Source organism: Spea bombifrons, chromosome 5 (genome assembly GCF_027358695.1).
Source record: "Spea bombifrons isolate aSpeBom1 chromosome 5, aSpeBom1.2.pri, whole genome shotgun sequence".
Classification (NCBI taxonomy): Eukaryota; Metazoa; Chordata; class Amphibia; order Anura; family Pelobatidae; genus Spea; species Spea bombifrons.
Window position 1 is genome coordinate 24008177 of NC_071091.1, and position 16051 is coordinate 24024227.

The 16051-nt window shown below is 39.0% G+C and overlaps 1 protein-coding gene across 1 annotated transcript in view; it reads right to left on the minus strand.

Annotated features, from left to right (window-relative positions):
- Nucleotides 1-12757: 12757 nt before the first annotated feature.
- Nucleotides 12758-16051, minus strand: part of COLQ (collagen like tail subunit of asymmetric acetylcholinesterase) — a 35932-nt gene continuing 32638 nt past the window's right edge. Inside the window, exons 15-17 of the mRNA XM_053467746.1 lie at nt 15543-15645; nt 14478-14580; nt 12758-13792 (exon numbers count right to left, since the gene is read on the minus strand). Coding sequence (XP_053323721.1) covers nt 13723-13792; nt 14478-14580; nt 15543-15645 — 276 coding nt within the window. The 3' untranslated portion in view covers nt 12758-13722. The remainder of the gene's footprint in view (nt 13793-14477; nt 14581-15542; nt 15646-16051) is intronic.

A 16051-nucleotide genomic window follows, 5' to 3' on the forward strand; every position in this document is an offset into this window, starting at 1 on the left:
TGTAACCAACATTTCTGAACTGTCCCAATTGTCTGGGTTTTATAGAACCCTTCAGAAGATGCCATTTAACACTAGTTTCTGAAACAATCCTCGAGGAACCTAAACCAGAACATCCGAGTGCCGTCCAATTATACTGATTGTACTTTGAAATTGTGTTTTGTTGGCAGCCTTTTATCATGTGTTGTGTAATAGAATTTCCCATTTACAATTTTCTATTACTAAATATTTTATATTACTCTAGGAATCTACCGTCTGAGGAATCATTTATATTTAGCAACAGTGCTAGTGGGGTGATCGCCCATTGTCACATGTTGAGCATTTTATGTCCATAAATCCATTCATAAGATGAAATGCACTACAGTTGTGAAAAGTACACCAATCCACGTCCATCACCAATGCCCAAGGAGCAAAACTATACCGATTATCTCGGTATTGATGATCTGGACTGACCTCACTGGTCGTCGCTGCACATCCCCAGATTTCACAACACAATGTGCCGGAAAATTGGATTATCCTAGAATAAATCCAGTGAAATCTCCAATTGCTCAGCATTGTCCCATTTATTTCTATTTAAACTAGATGCAGATACATTTATGTATAAATGTCTTCAATTTTGGAAGCTGTCAAGCTAAAGGAACAGAAAAGATGTAAAGAAAAACAAAAAAAAACCTCCCTCAATACATGTTTTTTTTTTATTGTGTTGTTTTCATTCATATATGCAATCTTTTATTTATTGAATGAGAAATTTTATATGAAGTGCAAACAATGTTTTTTTTTTTTTGCCATAATAATAACCATATATTTTATTTTGTCTTTATAAACTACCAATAAGTTAAACAAAAGCGAACCATAGGACCTGTCCACTAGGGGCCAAGTGACCCAAATAATGGGCCATTTACCAAATGCTTCTCAAGATAATTTGCCATTTGAAACCCATTAATTCCACAGAACCTTTCCTGGGGGGTTCTATATGTAATAATGCAGGAGAACAGGGCCAGCGCTGAAATTCTTTGTAAATATAGTTAGCAACGTCTTTGATAAATCTTGGGTATTAATGGATTAAACTATTTGGATGCTGCTGTTAAATTTAAGATTTGTACAAATCTTTAATTTCAATGGATAAGAACCTTTTCTTATAGCGAGTGTAGAATTTCTGGGTAACCACCCTTGATCGAGGTACAGGTGTCTCCAGGATGCCTAAAAATATTTTACAGGTAACTATCTAAATTTTAGCATTAATGGTATTAAAGGTGTCTCCAGGATGCCTAAAAATATTTTACAGGTAACTATCAAAATTTTAGCATTAATGGTATTGTGCACTAAAAAACAAAGTGCAGAGTATATGGAAAGTAATCCTTGGGAAATCCCACATACCATCGTTCTACTATTTTTAAAGACAAACATGGAGTAGTGTACATTAGTAGCTTAGGAGAAACTACCACGAAAGGCAAACATATATAATACAATACAGATTGTCCTTTATTTCTACAGTCTTTGAGATAATTGCCCAATAGCAATTATAATAAATTAATAAAATTTGTTCTGAGCAACATTTGCTACAGATTTTATAAACCATACCTCATATAATATTTAAGATAATGTTTCATTTTAGAGACTTACTATATACCGGTACATCAGGACAGAGTAAAAAGAAATTGCATTAGTATTCTAAAAACGCTGTAAGACATTCTCATTAGAATGTGTTATCTCACGGACATGTTTTCAATGTAGAGAGACCATGGCTTAAACCCAACCATGATACTAGATATAAAAGCGACACCTAAACTAAACTGAAGTACCAACATACTAAAGAAAGTCAATCTATATATTGTGTTGAAGAGGTCCTTTGACTAAAGAAATTATCTTCATTTACAGTAAAAGTTATTTTCCCCTGAGACAGGGATGCACACAGGTGGATCATTCACATGAGCTTTTTATGTGCAGAAAATTATACATAAAGCAAACATGCTGCTGATTTATGTATCATAAAATATCATAAAAGTCTATTCAATTAAGAGCTGACGAATATGCAATTTATAGATGTAGTTGGTAGATTATTGCTTCTTAACATTTAAAATGCATTACTAATCTGTATATTACAATGCACCCGCACAATACAAAGAATTTACGAGAATAAACCAAGTTATTCTAAGTTAGTTTATTTGTTTTATTTTGGAAAGAGACTTGAATATAGGAGAACATTTTTTATGGATTCTTTTTCCACTTATTTTTGTTTAATGGGAAATTCACTGTTTACAAGTATTTAGTGTAAAGATATATACAGGGTCGCCATAAGGTGCATTAGCCAATACTTTCCTTTTTTATTTTTTAGGGGTGCTCTGGGAGGTAAAATAAAGAAGGGCCTAGCAGCAGCCCATGTACATTTTTCTGTGTTTCCTGAGCAGCCTCCTACTGTAGTCAGCGAGCTACCCCCAATTTTAGCTTGCACCGAGCAGCCTCCTACTATTGTGAGCAAGCATTCTCCTACTATTGTGAGCAGCCTCCTATCATTGTGAGCAAACAGCCTCCTACCATTGTGAGCAAGCAGCCTCCTACCATTGTGAGCAAGCAGCCTCCTACCATTGTGAGCAAGCTGCCTCCTACCATTGTGAGCAGCCTCCTATTATTGTGAGCAAGCTACACCCAATTCTAGCTTGTGCTCGATCTACAATACTTTTTTCTATAGAGAATGTGATTGTTCTTTTTTTCTTCTAAATCCTGTCCTATTTCTATGACTAATATAATTATTAATTTCAAACTGTAGAGCAAAAAACAAATAGGGAAGTGGTAAATACAAGGCTTTTCAATTGTGCACAATGCGCTATAATCAAAGCTTTATCACAAACATTTTACCGGTTTTGAATCCAGCTCACTGGTGCTATGTGTTATGTATCTCAGTGTTCTTGATGCACTTATTGTACCATTGTACAGTGCTATAACAATAGATTTCCGTTAGATCTATCTGCTATGCAGGTGTTGCAGATTGTACTTCTAAACTTTTGTATATAAAGAATAAAAGGTAATAAAAATTGAAATGAATTTTCTTGTTTGTGCTTTATATGCAAGAGATCAAGAGACAGTTGTTGCCTGCGTCCTCAACTCACGATCACAATTGGTGAAGAAAGTTTGGTGATTGTGATGTCATTCCAGCTTTTATCTAAGCGTTATGTTGAAGGTGATGTAATTGAAGCACAACATTATGTGGATGGCTACCCACGTAAGGAAAGGAGTTGATCTCTTGAAACACTGAGCAGCTCATTATTACTACAGCAAGGCAAATGTTGTCCTCTACTTTTTCTAGTTGGTTCATTTGCCAATGGGATACGCAATAAGGTGTGTAACAGGTGATATTCAAACAGAGTCCTATGAACAAGTAATCAGTAGAATAAGCGTAGAAAAATGAAGAGTGTGTAGGACTTTTAAGTCAAGACTTTTAAGTCAAGAACAGGAATAGGGGGGAAACGCTGGTTAAAACAAGATATTAACCTTACCTATGATGTTTGCTTAAAGTAGACCACACTGTAGCAGAGAACTGCTGCCATGGTTCAGAAAGGGATATAACAGAGTGATATAAATATGTTTGTATATTTTGTATTTAGAACATGTGGAGTGTTTGTTTTGTAGCCTTAAAAACATTCCTCATTATAGGGAATTCAATGCCAAAATGATAGTGTTATAGCGCCACCTAGTGATTGTTACTGATATTTATAGTTTTTTTTTCTTTTACAATTATTGGTACATTTTACGTGTAGTTATTTAAGGTCAATATAAAAATCTGCACTGTTTATACAAAAAATAATTGTAAGAGCAACCTTACATTTCTTCTACCTGCAGGATTGCAGCGATACATTTCATTTGCTTTTAGTTTACTGCTTTCTATGGAAAACAAAATTAGGTATTAAGTATCCTGAAAACTACGAAGAGTGGCTTTCTCAGGCCCCACACCCCTGCATGTTTTTGTGGCCATCCTTTGAAAGGTCTTCAGAACCCAACCAGCCCACTGACAAGGTCTCCGAGGCACAAGTTGCTTGGATATTAGTGCAGAAGTCGATGCAGGCTGCGCCTATATTATATTAGCGTTATATTAGCTCTGTTCTATGATCCCTGCACCTAAGTAAATTCAACCAGAAAACGTAAGAAAGAAAATTGGGTCTATAGAGGCCAAGGTATCCAGAGTAACAGAGTTCAGTGCGGACCTACAAACACAACATAGATGTCTCATCCAAAACGGAGACAATATTAACCCAGTTTTAGGCCTAAAGTCCCTAGAGTCATAGGTCAGCCAAAACAAATTGGATGTTTTTCTGCATGTATGTGGATCGACTCCCTAGAAATGCCAAGAGGGAACATTAGCCCTGATGATGGGTTTACAATAAATCAGCAACAGCCCCTGTAGGGTCATCTAGCGTAAGTGGGCAAATGCTGGATTTGTCAGATCCATATAAATGCATGAGATCCATGCATGTTTCACATAATTACAGCGGGATCCTTGTATATTTTAAATGCACATAGATCCACTCATGTTATACATCCTGCTGGATCCATGCATATTCTTTATACAGCCAGCCCAATCCATGCATTTTCCCATCAATATAGTCTTCTGCTTGCATATTTCCCATCTATACAGCTGGGTCCACACACGTTGTACAAATACACAACAATAATTAATCGCAAGCCCAGTGAATACCATTCTAAAAACCTATCTGAGGCATAAATATTGGGGGTTCTGTCACACTATGTGGCCATATATTGCTTAGCCCACCACTATGTCAAAGTACCCCAAGTACTCGAGCAATGTGAAGCCTTCTCTGGATACCATTAATGGGGCACATGTGAGGCAGGAGGGGCTGCTCAACCCCAAGGTTTGGTCAGAAAATATGCACAGCACCAAAAATATACAAAACAGGGGAGTGCACAACCTAAAAGGCATAAACGTTCAGGTTCAGATGTATAGATCCCCTTCTCTTTGTTCTTTCTCTTTTTCTTTACCTCACCCTTTTTACCCTGTTTCTCACCGTCTGTTTATCTCCCCTCCCCTTGCTGTCTATTTCTTTTCTACTTTCTGTTTATCTCTCCACCTCTTTTCTTTGTCTCTCCCCCTCTTTTCTCTATATTTCTCCTCCTTTCTCTTTATCTCTTCCTCCTTTCTCATTATCGCTTCTTTTTCTATAGCTCATCTCTCCCATTTCACATTATCTCCTCCTTTATCTCGTCTCTATCTCTCTTGTTTCTCATTATCTCCCTTTTCTCACATATGTCCCCTGTTCTCTTCCCTTATTCATTATCAATTCCCTTTTCCAATATTGTTCCCACTTTTCCCCATGCCTCTTCTTTATCCTTATCGCCCCTTCTCGCTTTCTCTCTCCCATGTCTTCCCTGTTCTCTAACTCTCCCCTTTCTCTCTCCTCCCCATTATCTCTCCACTGTATATTTCTCTTTATCTCTCTTTTGTTTCTATATTTTTTCAGGTTTGCTGTTTTTTTTCCCTCTTGAATGCCTATGTGATGGAATGAGTCTGTGTGATGGAATATTACCTAAATGGGCAGACAAATGAAAATGTATTCCCCTTACTTCAAGCCCGACTTACAAATATAATTGCAATTACGCATCCACAGTATGTAAAAAAAAAACTTTTATATATTATACATTAATTTAATAACTTACAGTTTGGTACCTTACCACAAACAATAGCTGGGCTAGAACAATGTGCGCGACGTGTGATCAAATGGCTTCAAGTATATTGACTGTGATCAGTGTTCAGCTTGTAGGGTGTTATACCATGCCCTCGCAGATAGCTTTCATTGACTGATCCTCAAGTATGCGTTATTACCGTTTTAACTCTTTTAGCTCTAAAGTGACAAGCTCCATCAGGAACCCAGCTGCCACACGATGCAGAAAAGAAAGCCCTATATCAAGTTTAGCAGCATGCTGTATACTTCAGTTCACTTCTCCACTATCGGGTTACTAAGGAGGGTCTGTAAGAGTCCTGTGAGACGCTACAGATTGAGGAGCTGAACCGCTTCTCGGTTGCAGGAAGGAGTCCGGGTACCAGCTGTTGAGTAAAACCAAGTGGAAAACTATGACCTATAGGAAAGTATGCTCGGCATGTCTACTCTAGGAAGACTACAGGCGAGCTGATAATATTAACACCAGCGAACAGATGCTAAATTAGTTGGTATAATTTGGGTGGAAATTCACACTCGTAGCTTACTTCTCAGCAATATAGATCAATAGGACAGTAAAGTTCTTTTGTTGTTTTACAACTGTTAATCCCACTGGGGCTATATTTATATTGCTTTTGATAATACTTCCATTCCATCAATGGATTCAAGCTGTAAATAATAAAACTTGTCATCGTAGTGGACTACATGACTACTTTATGACTACATAAAGAAACCTTTCTAACCAATAAATACGTCATAGTCATAACTTTACTTTATAATAATGCCTCTCTAAAGCCCACTAGGACACTGAGGGGGTCCAGGGCACAACTCATAGCTGAGCCGCCATTATTTTGGAGTAAAGTGGGATATATGGTCATTCTCAGCAAAAAGCCTAATGATGAATTGCTCATTGGGGCTGCAAATATGCATTACATGGTTCCTAACACCGAGGCCTGCCCTTGGTTTTCTATTGTCTTATGTCTCTGATTTCCTCTCTCCTGAATGCACTGGATTGCAGTGACCCTAATAACAATAACTTTTTTTTGTAACAAGTGTCGCCTATTCATCTCATCTACACCTAATATTATACTTTATTCAAATAGCGCCAACATACATTCAAAGGATCTGACAAAACTAGAAGCGCTAAGATTAACCATTACATTAGATAAAGCATACAACCTAGAGGGACTACTAGTGATAAACAGAAACTTGACAGGTACATATTTTCCCTATAAAAATGATTATTTAGCTGTATACATTCTTTCAGTTTTATACCAAAAATCGACTGTAACATGACTTCTTAAAAAGATTACATTACTTTTCATTTCCTGCAATGTATATCTTTTATTTTTATCCTGCTGTTTGGCTAAGGTAAACAATCATGATGAGTTGAACTTCTTTTTATAGCCAGACAATCTATTTTCAACTCGCTCAGAGTACATGGGTCACATTCTTCAGTACCATTTGTGCCCAGCAGGTGGCGGATATGTGCTGACTGACAAGTACAATAATTAAGCAGAGGTTAGAAAAACATGGATGGGAATGGAAAGGACAATCTCTTCCCCTCTGGAAAAAAAAAAGTTTGCTGTGTAGGCATCAAAAATAGCACATAGGAAATGTAATAACACAAAACAAGATGTATCATGTGTCTAAAATTATATGTTGAAATGTTGTATTGAGATGACTTTTCCTTCAATAAGGGCAGTTGGAGTAACGCATTATCCAACATATAACTAATATATTGTATTCATTAGAATATATATATATACACACACACACACACAGTACTTCTATGGGATACAAATATCTCTCTTCCTGCTGAAGGGAGCCAATTAGTCAGTTATACATCTTCAATATTGCATATGGGCTAGTCAGCAATATGTGAATATTATACATGTGTCCAAGAAAACATGGCTGATGTGGTCAGCCTAATTTATGGGTCCCTGGGTGCCCAAGGTGGGTTTGCAGGGTTCAGTATTTGATGGAGCCTACATCAGGTGCTGGACATTGAAACCCCCTGGAAACTCTCAATCACAGAGGCTTTTGTGGGAAGAGGAAGTTCCCAAGTGCTCCCAGCACAAGAAAAAGATCCCAGAGCCAAGCGTGGCAAACCTGCCTGGACTCGTGCATTTTGTCTGTCGGGGGTGTCCAGAGCCTGGCTTAGCTGGGTCAGGCAGGGAAATGAGTAGTTGGGCTGGCCAGCCTGGGCCAGATAAGCATGACTGGGAACTCTCTGGGTTTGGCCCGGAGAACTCTGAGAGAAGCGCTGCTTCCTTCGGTCAACACCTGAATCCTCCGGGTCGCGGGGTCTTGACACGCCCCACCAGGGGCGTAACTAGAAACCTCAGGGCCCTGGTGCGAGAATCTGTTAAGGGCCCCCCCACCCCCAACCCATCTATCCCTTTCTCACTATCTCCCCTCTCCCTCCCTACCCCCCCTTCTCATGATCTCCCCTCTCCCTCCCTAACCCCCCTTCTCACAGTCTCCCCTCTCCCTCCCTACCCCCTTCTCACAGTCTCCCCTCTCCCTCCCTACCCCCTTCTCACAGTCTCCCCTCTCCCTCCCTACCCCCCCTTCTCACAATCTACCCACTCCCTCCCTACCCCCCTTCTCACGATCTACCCACTCCCCCCCTACCCCCCCTTCTCACGATCTACCCACTCCCTCCCTACCCTCCCCTTTGTAGGTCACTTACAGTCAACTCCTGTGTAGGAAGCATGAGGCGTTTGTCTCGGGTGCCGGTGCTTCACTGCTGAGCGCCGGCATATGACGTCATATGGCGGCAGCGGCGGCGGCGACGGCTGCAGCAGCAGCCGCAGCGAGCAGAGGCATCCTGGATTTCTGTCAGTCAGAACTGACTGGCAGAACTCCAGGGCCCGGTCGCAGTCGCGACCCCTGCGACCCCGGTAGTTCCGCCACTGCGCCCCACTCCCTGCCCATTTCCCCTTTAAATGGGGGTGTTTCCTGACATGTCAGTGGGAACGTCGGCAGGATAGCCCACTAACATCAGCGGTAAGACCCCCAATGTAAGCAAGAACACCCACTGATATCATCAGAACTGGCCAATGACCTCAATGTGCAGTCCTGGCTGCGTCCCGCAAGGGAAGGCTCCGGGTATCGAATCAGGTTTGCAAAGCTTTTCGTTTTGGGGTGCTTGCACTTGCAAATAAATGACACAGTTTGCTGCAAATCAGTGTTCCTGAGCTTTATTGCCCTACAGGACCTTGCTTAAGATCCCTAAAAGTGAGATTTATGGCCCTCAGCTACATGATTTGTCACACAATATATAACTGATATTGAATTAATTGACTATCAATGTAGTTGCCAAATATCTGAGTGGGTAAAATGATATAGGCAGAGTACGACATAATACTACAATGCAGCAACATATCCACAAAGAAGAGAATGTTAACAACCATGTCCTTGTTAATTATAAAATTACCTAAAAGCGTCCCTGGATATCATCACCTTTTTAAATGCAGATCCGAGGGGAACGATAAAGAATACGTCAGAAAGATTATATTTCTAGGTATCTTCCTGCATGGGTATTTTAACATTTCAAATAAAGGACAACTATCACCATGCAAGGAATTAACAATACACCAGAAATGAAAACTTCTACCAAGGGTTTCTTCACCAAACATCAAGTTGTAATGTGAAGAAATCATATGGTTAAAGGTTATATCTATTCACCATACTCTATGAAGATATTAAGCTGATGGTAAAAAAAAAATATCGTCTCCGAGGTATTTTTGGGCCAACTGTGCTCACTTAGTGAATATACCCCTATGTGAATACAGCTGCTTTTCTCTGTGTCTAGTGTACTGATTCGGTGGTTCTGACAGCACATTACAGCACTGGGCAAAGTTAGGTTTGCAAGTTGCAGCTAGACTACAACTCCCATTATTCCCAGACAATTCTATGGTGGGGGATGTATTCTTAAATCTGCCTGAGAACCTCAGGTGGCCTTCCCCTTGATCAATATGACGAGAAGGATAATGTTTCTTCATGGGAGGACACATTCCTAAGTACGGAATGCAATAGCATTTCCTAATTAGTTTAATGTTGCGGCACATTTCACTAACATCATCTGAACAGGTTAATGTTCTTCTGCATATTGGCTGCCGATCATTCTTTCAGACTCGGAAACTGCAAATGCAATCACAAATGCCCCAATCTTGCTTTTCCTCTGGCCCAATCCACCCTGGATCCCAGCCAGCCATCAATATCTAAATGAAAAGAGGAGAAAGGACCCTGCCAGTAGAAATTAGACAATAATTGAAAGCATTAAGGTCTCAGTCGAGGAAGAGGACCCGTGGTGTTCCTGACAAGGATTTGTTAGTATCACTGAGCTAAATCTATTTGGATACTCTGTAGCCCTTAATGGATTTAACGGTCCACAACTATTTTGATTTAGGATGCTTGGCAGTTGGTTTACCTGTTCTTTTACATTTGCCGTAAATATGCTCCATTTAATTTGCGTGTATTGCCAGCAGTGCCTTTAACTAGCCCTAGATCAGAATAGTCAATAAGCCATAACTCATTGCCATTAGCATGATTAAATGGATCTCTGGGAAGCGGACAATCACTTTATATAATGACTCCTTAAAAGGGCTGTCATTGCTTTAATTTCTTAAGGCAGTGAAGAGAAGCCTTGCAACAAGGGGATTTGGCAATGTGGGTTAATGCTCTGGCCATCTTTTGGATACAGGAAAATTTTAACAGGAACTATAGTTCTGTTAGTTAGAAACATAGATTTTGATAGCATTTTTTCACATGTAAAGACTCAGGCCTTAATCAGACCTTGGCCTTAGAACAAACACCCTTATCAAGGTTTCACCTTTAAGGGCGTTTGTTCACGCAGAAACCGGTCGGTGTTTCCAGAAATAAAGAAAAGAACTGCTTTGACTATTATCCTGGCTGATGTTTCTACTTTCTTCTCAATTATGATTGATGGTGATACATTTGTATCCAGTGAGTACCTACTCCTCTGTTTCCCCTGTCTCTCTCACTGAGAGCTTTTTTGTATATTTATTGATGACCTACAGAGTGGTGTTCACATTTATAAGCAGATCCTGAGATTCTTTGCTATATATGAATATCTTGTATATTACCTTATATATACATTAAATAACATTTACTGAACAGATATGGTACAGCATAACTCCTATTACAATATACTGAGCCAGACATTGACGGTAGTGCAGCATAACCCCTATAACTATACGGTAAGCCCGACTTTGACGTATCCCTCTGCCCCTAAAGCAGCCTCCCCGTGCCACAGCTGCCCCTACAAGAGCCTCCCCCTGCCACCACTGCCCCTAAAACAGCCTCCCCCAGCCACCACTGCCCCTAAAAAAGCATGCCTGTTCCACCGCTGCCCCTGAAACAGCCTGGCTGTGGCACGCTGCCCCTGAAACAGCCTGGCTATGCCACCACTGCCACAGAAGCAGCCTTGCTGTGCCACTGCTGCCCCTGAAGCAGCCTGTCTGTGCTACCTCTGCCCCCGATACAGCGTGCCAGTGCCAACTCTGCCCCTGCCTAGTCCCCTCCTATTCTGTTCAATCACTGTCTACTTCCTGTCTGCACAGTCCTCACCAATTTCATATGGTCCGGTTAGTGAAATAGAAAAATAGAATGTGATTGGGAGGAGCTAAGGCCTCTTTTTCTGCAATCCTTTGCTTTTGATGCAAGTATATGTCATTGACGTAAAGCATTTCCCCACCATTATCACCTTCGTAACACAATACTGTTCCAATGAAGTAGAAATAATGACTACAGACACGATAGTAAGAGAGCAGACATTACTTGTTTATTGTCATCTGTGAATTCCAGGGTCAGGGCATGCAGAGGGAAAGGAAAATTCTAGTGTCACACTAAAATACATACATATTCGTACATTAAAGTATTCATTATGTCATGGCATATCAAATTTTTGTCTTTTAAGGCATGTACTACTAAATTTGATGGGAAAGGTAAGTCATGCATATCAAATCTTTATCTGCTATTATTTAAGAACATGTACAAAATAATTTCAAACATTCTCGTTACCATCTGTGATTCATTGGTTTTCAGAATTAGAAAGTGATTAACATACCGCTTGGTTAACAAACAATAATAGACTAAACATCATCAACATTACATCTGTTAAAAGCATATGCATAATACATATAGAGCTTGCAGTCCATATACTTGTTGGTATTAAATAAATAAAAAGTATTTTTACGCTGAACAAGCAGCACATACATCAAAACACTTAATGCAAAATACAAATATATTTGGAACCTGCCCAAACAGACACGGAACCAGGACAGCTACCGACACTGAACAGTCTAAACGCCAGAACATCAATGTATGTAAGTCAGATTTTTATGGGAGTTAAGATCAAGAGGAAAAACAGGTATTTGAGATTGTAAAGAGGTAAAAAAAAAAAGAAGCAGTAGTAAATGATCCGGGATAAAGACAGTAATAATTCTTTTGAATAGAACTCCCTTGCCACCATTCTTTTTTTTATGTAAACTCTTGTTATCATTTATCATTTCTTTATAATTATATTGCGATAGCACTGCATGAAAATGGTCATTTTAACAGGTTTACCATTGTTATAATGTAAATATCCATCTGCAAAATATCTCCATGCAATTGTATTATAGAATGGATGAGCATTTTCTCAACTGAGAACCGTGCTGGTGCTACTCAACTAGGAAATGCCGGAAAACCAAGATGGCTGTCCCCCCTAGACTCATTTGATCACATGCTGGAACTGCATGAACAAAAAGGATAATCATATGAGAATCTATGTATTTTTTTTATAAAAGAACCCACTTATTTATAGTTTGCTATGTATTGAGAAAGGGCTGAAATATTTAATGACAGATAATTATGCTACTCAGCTATTCGCCCTACACGTCGAAAGAAGGTTTGAGTTGTAAAACGTAGACAAGAAGGTTGTGTTCACAATATGTTGTCTGCTTCGTTTGTTATATATCTTCTAGTAACTTGGATATCTCGTTCCTTTTCAAAGCTTATCTGCAATGTTAAAGCATTTTTCATTATCACAACAATAATGTTGTAGTTTAGGTTGTGTTTTCAATATATAAGATATTGACTGCTTTATTTTAAAAAAAGCTTTAAAGGAAGTTTTCTTTCATCCAAATATCAGTACTCCCCCTCTAAATGTGTTCTCTCCGCTCAAACACTTGGAATAATTTATGATAGGATTTCATAGCATCTTTAAGCCATCCTGAAAATGTTCACAGAATCATGCCATTCGGTTTATTAAAAAGGTTAAGAAAACATTCACATCAGCACAATTGTTTTTAAACTTATGTTCCACTTATTACAGTCTTTGGTCGGCAACATTATCATCAACTTAGATTGTGTATATTTGTAAATAGTAAAATTCTGTGTTCTTCCTTGTTTGATGTTGTTTTTCTCCCCAAAACCTTCCATTCCATAGATTTCCTGGCTGCTTGCACTTGATCAATAGAATTCACAGACAGAACCACTTAGTAGAACGTTCTTCATAACGCTGAAGCTATAATAAAACGCAGGTACAATACAGTACATTAACTTTTCACATTGTATTAAGAAGTTAAACTTTCTTGGAAAACACCACAACCCAGCATTCGCTAGGTGCTTAGTTAGTAAAAGTCTACAGAAAACCAAAATAATAAACCTGAAGAGTTTCATTTGCATGTATAACAGTGCTAAGTCGAGGTAATGTTGTCTTGTTAACACAATTTTCCTGTAGAGTGAAAATCTTATTTTGTGATGGTTTTGCCTTTGCCCTGTGAGAAATCTCCATACATCGGCATATAAAGACCGTGAGTCGCTGGCAAATACTGATCAGCGCGGTTTGTTAAGACAGGATGCAGTGGTCCTATTTCTTCCAGTTGGACATTAAAACAATTCTCAAAAAGCCATCAGCGGCATAGAGTCACCTCTTTCACCCGTACATTAATTTTAGTATATTGCCCAATCTTGTTGAACATTGTTACGATAGCACCTGGTGTTAATTGTGACATCGCGTTTCATTCTCTCCATGTCGGCTGACTTCTCATGTGAAGTATCGACACTGTGTAGAGTCAATGTAGCAGTAGGTAGTGCATCGTAATTGTCCATAAGACCTATTATAGAAAAACACATAATTAGTTTGTGCGCATGGCCTCTCTCTGAGTGCTATTTAAAGAAGAGGGCAATATTACAAGGCTAACTAATGTAACTGGAGCTCGGTTGGTTAGCAATTACTCATGACTGCCAAGAAATGGTAGGTGCTACTAAAGACTAGATGGTCATGATGGTAAAGGGCTAACACATTTGGCCAACTCCAATCAGCTAGGATCAGACAATGATAAAAAAATGGAGTCCAACACAAGCTGCCATTCAAATAAAAATCTGAAGGGGTGAATGTAACATTTCCAACTTCAGCATTACACACGCTCACATACTATGAATTATTATTATTAATATCTTTTATTTAAATAGTGCCAACAATTTACGCAGCACTACTTACAATACAAATATTCAAGGGGTATGACAAGACTAGAATTGACAGACTCAGACAAACATTAGGTAGAGAGGCCCCTGCCTGCAAGCTAGAGATAATACATAATATGTTTTGTATGTATTGTGATATCGAGTAAGTAGAATCATCTTTGTTATTACTAGTTCCCACTGACACAGAGTCAAGTATGGTTGATGCAGAAATTCTAGTTTTATCTGAAAATACCTTGTTACTCTAGTGAGTCTTTAAAAATGAGCAGATAACTCTGATACAAACCATGATCTTCCTAATTAGTCTTTGGTACATACCCTGGAAGATATGTCCTACATGACTGGAATCCAAAGTCTTCTCCATCGCATTCTTCAACCCCTTCATGCCGGTAGCCATCTCCGCAGTAGGCTCGCTTGCATTCTAGCAGTAAACATGGTTATTACATGTTATTACACAGCTTTTCCTAGTCCAGTGCAAAAACCTGACATGTTTATACGAGATTCTTAAAAAACAAAAAATGGTATGTCAAATTACAAAATATTAATGGAGAATTTGTTCCATATTATTTGTAATAATACCAATATATTTTTAAAATGTTCTTGGCTTTTGGTTGGTGGTGGTCTATTGCTACCATCATTAGGTTTTATTTGCCACCATGAATTATTACAACAAGAAGCAGCATGGCAATCAAAGACAAGATATGTCCTTGAATGTCCATTCTTCAGCTAAAGTTGAAAATATGATGAAGAATTCAGAACTAAAATCAGGGTTGGATACTCTACAATGCAGATTAGGCATTTAAACTTAATTTCAGTGTTAATTTAATACTACCAAGGTAAATTATCATTCCAAAATTTGAAACGGCCAAAGAGGGACACTTTTGTTGAGGGTATTTTTTTGGAGGTTTGGTAAGCAATGTAACAAGAGCACTGAGATTTTTCATGGGCATCAATACACATTTGCTAGCGATTGGGCTTACGTGTTACTGCCAGGAGCTTTCACAGAATGTGATTAGCTAATCTTTCTTTGTATTTTAAACACAGCACCCACTTTACGCTCCACATCGAGTTGCCATATATCAGCTTCCCTTGACAAGTACATTTTCCTTCTTTTATTTATAACTAGCTGTTGAGTTATCAGCATTGCAACAAACTGAGGAGTTTATTACACACCAATTCAATGTTGTTATTTTACAACATAAGCTTTCAGAACCTCAGAGGCCTCTTCTAGAATGATACCTCTTAGGTCCCTTATGTGACATATTTTTTCTATATCGACCCAATAAAAAGTACTAGATTCTATTGTATTAAAATGGCTGGATTCCTTAATATCAAGATTACAGCATGAGTATTGCAGGGAATCAGTGTGTATCACAAACTTACTTATACAGTTATCAGTGAGGATTTTATTGCCATCATCACATTCCTCCCCAGGCTGGACAATTCCATCCCCACAAGTGCTGCTGGGGTGAATAAACGGTGTGAGCTGTAAAGAAACACGGTAGGTTTTAATGCCACTCTGTGCATTTCATGAACTGCTGGTCTACAACATCAAAAGCATATGAGCATCCAAAGTTGTCTAATCACCGCAGGATTAGCCCTTGTTTTACTTGGACTGTATGTTGGACGCATAAAACAGAAAGTCGGCCGCATTATTAAGTGAAGGTGTTTGCTGTGCAGTAGCTGTAGATGCGAGTTATCATATGATGAGAAGAATGGGAGGCTTTTGTGGACATACTCTACCAGATGACCAAGTGAGGGCCAATATAGAAAGATCTATGAACTGGCTAACAGTCCAGCAGCAGTTCACAGTTTAGTTTAGGAGATAATTTTTTGGGAGAGACCCAACTGTCATAGATAATTACTGTGTATTCAAGATTGGTTGCTCAAAA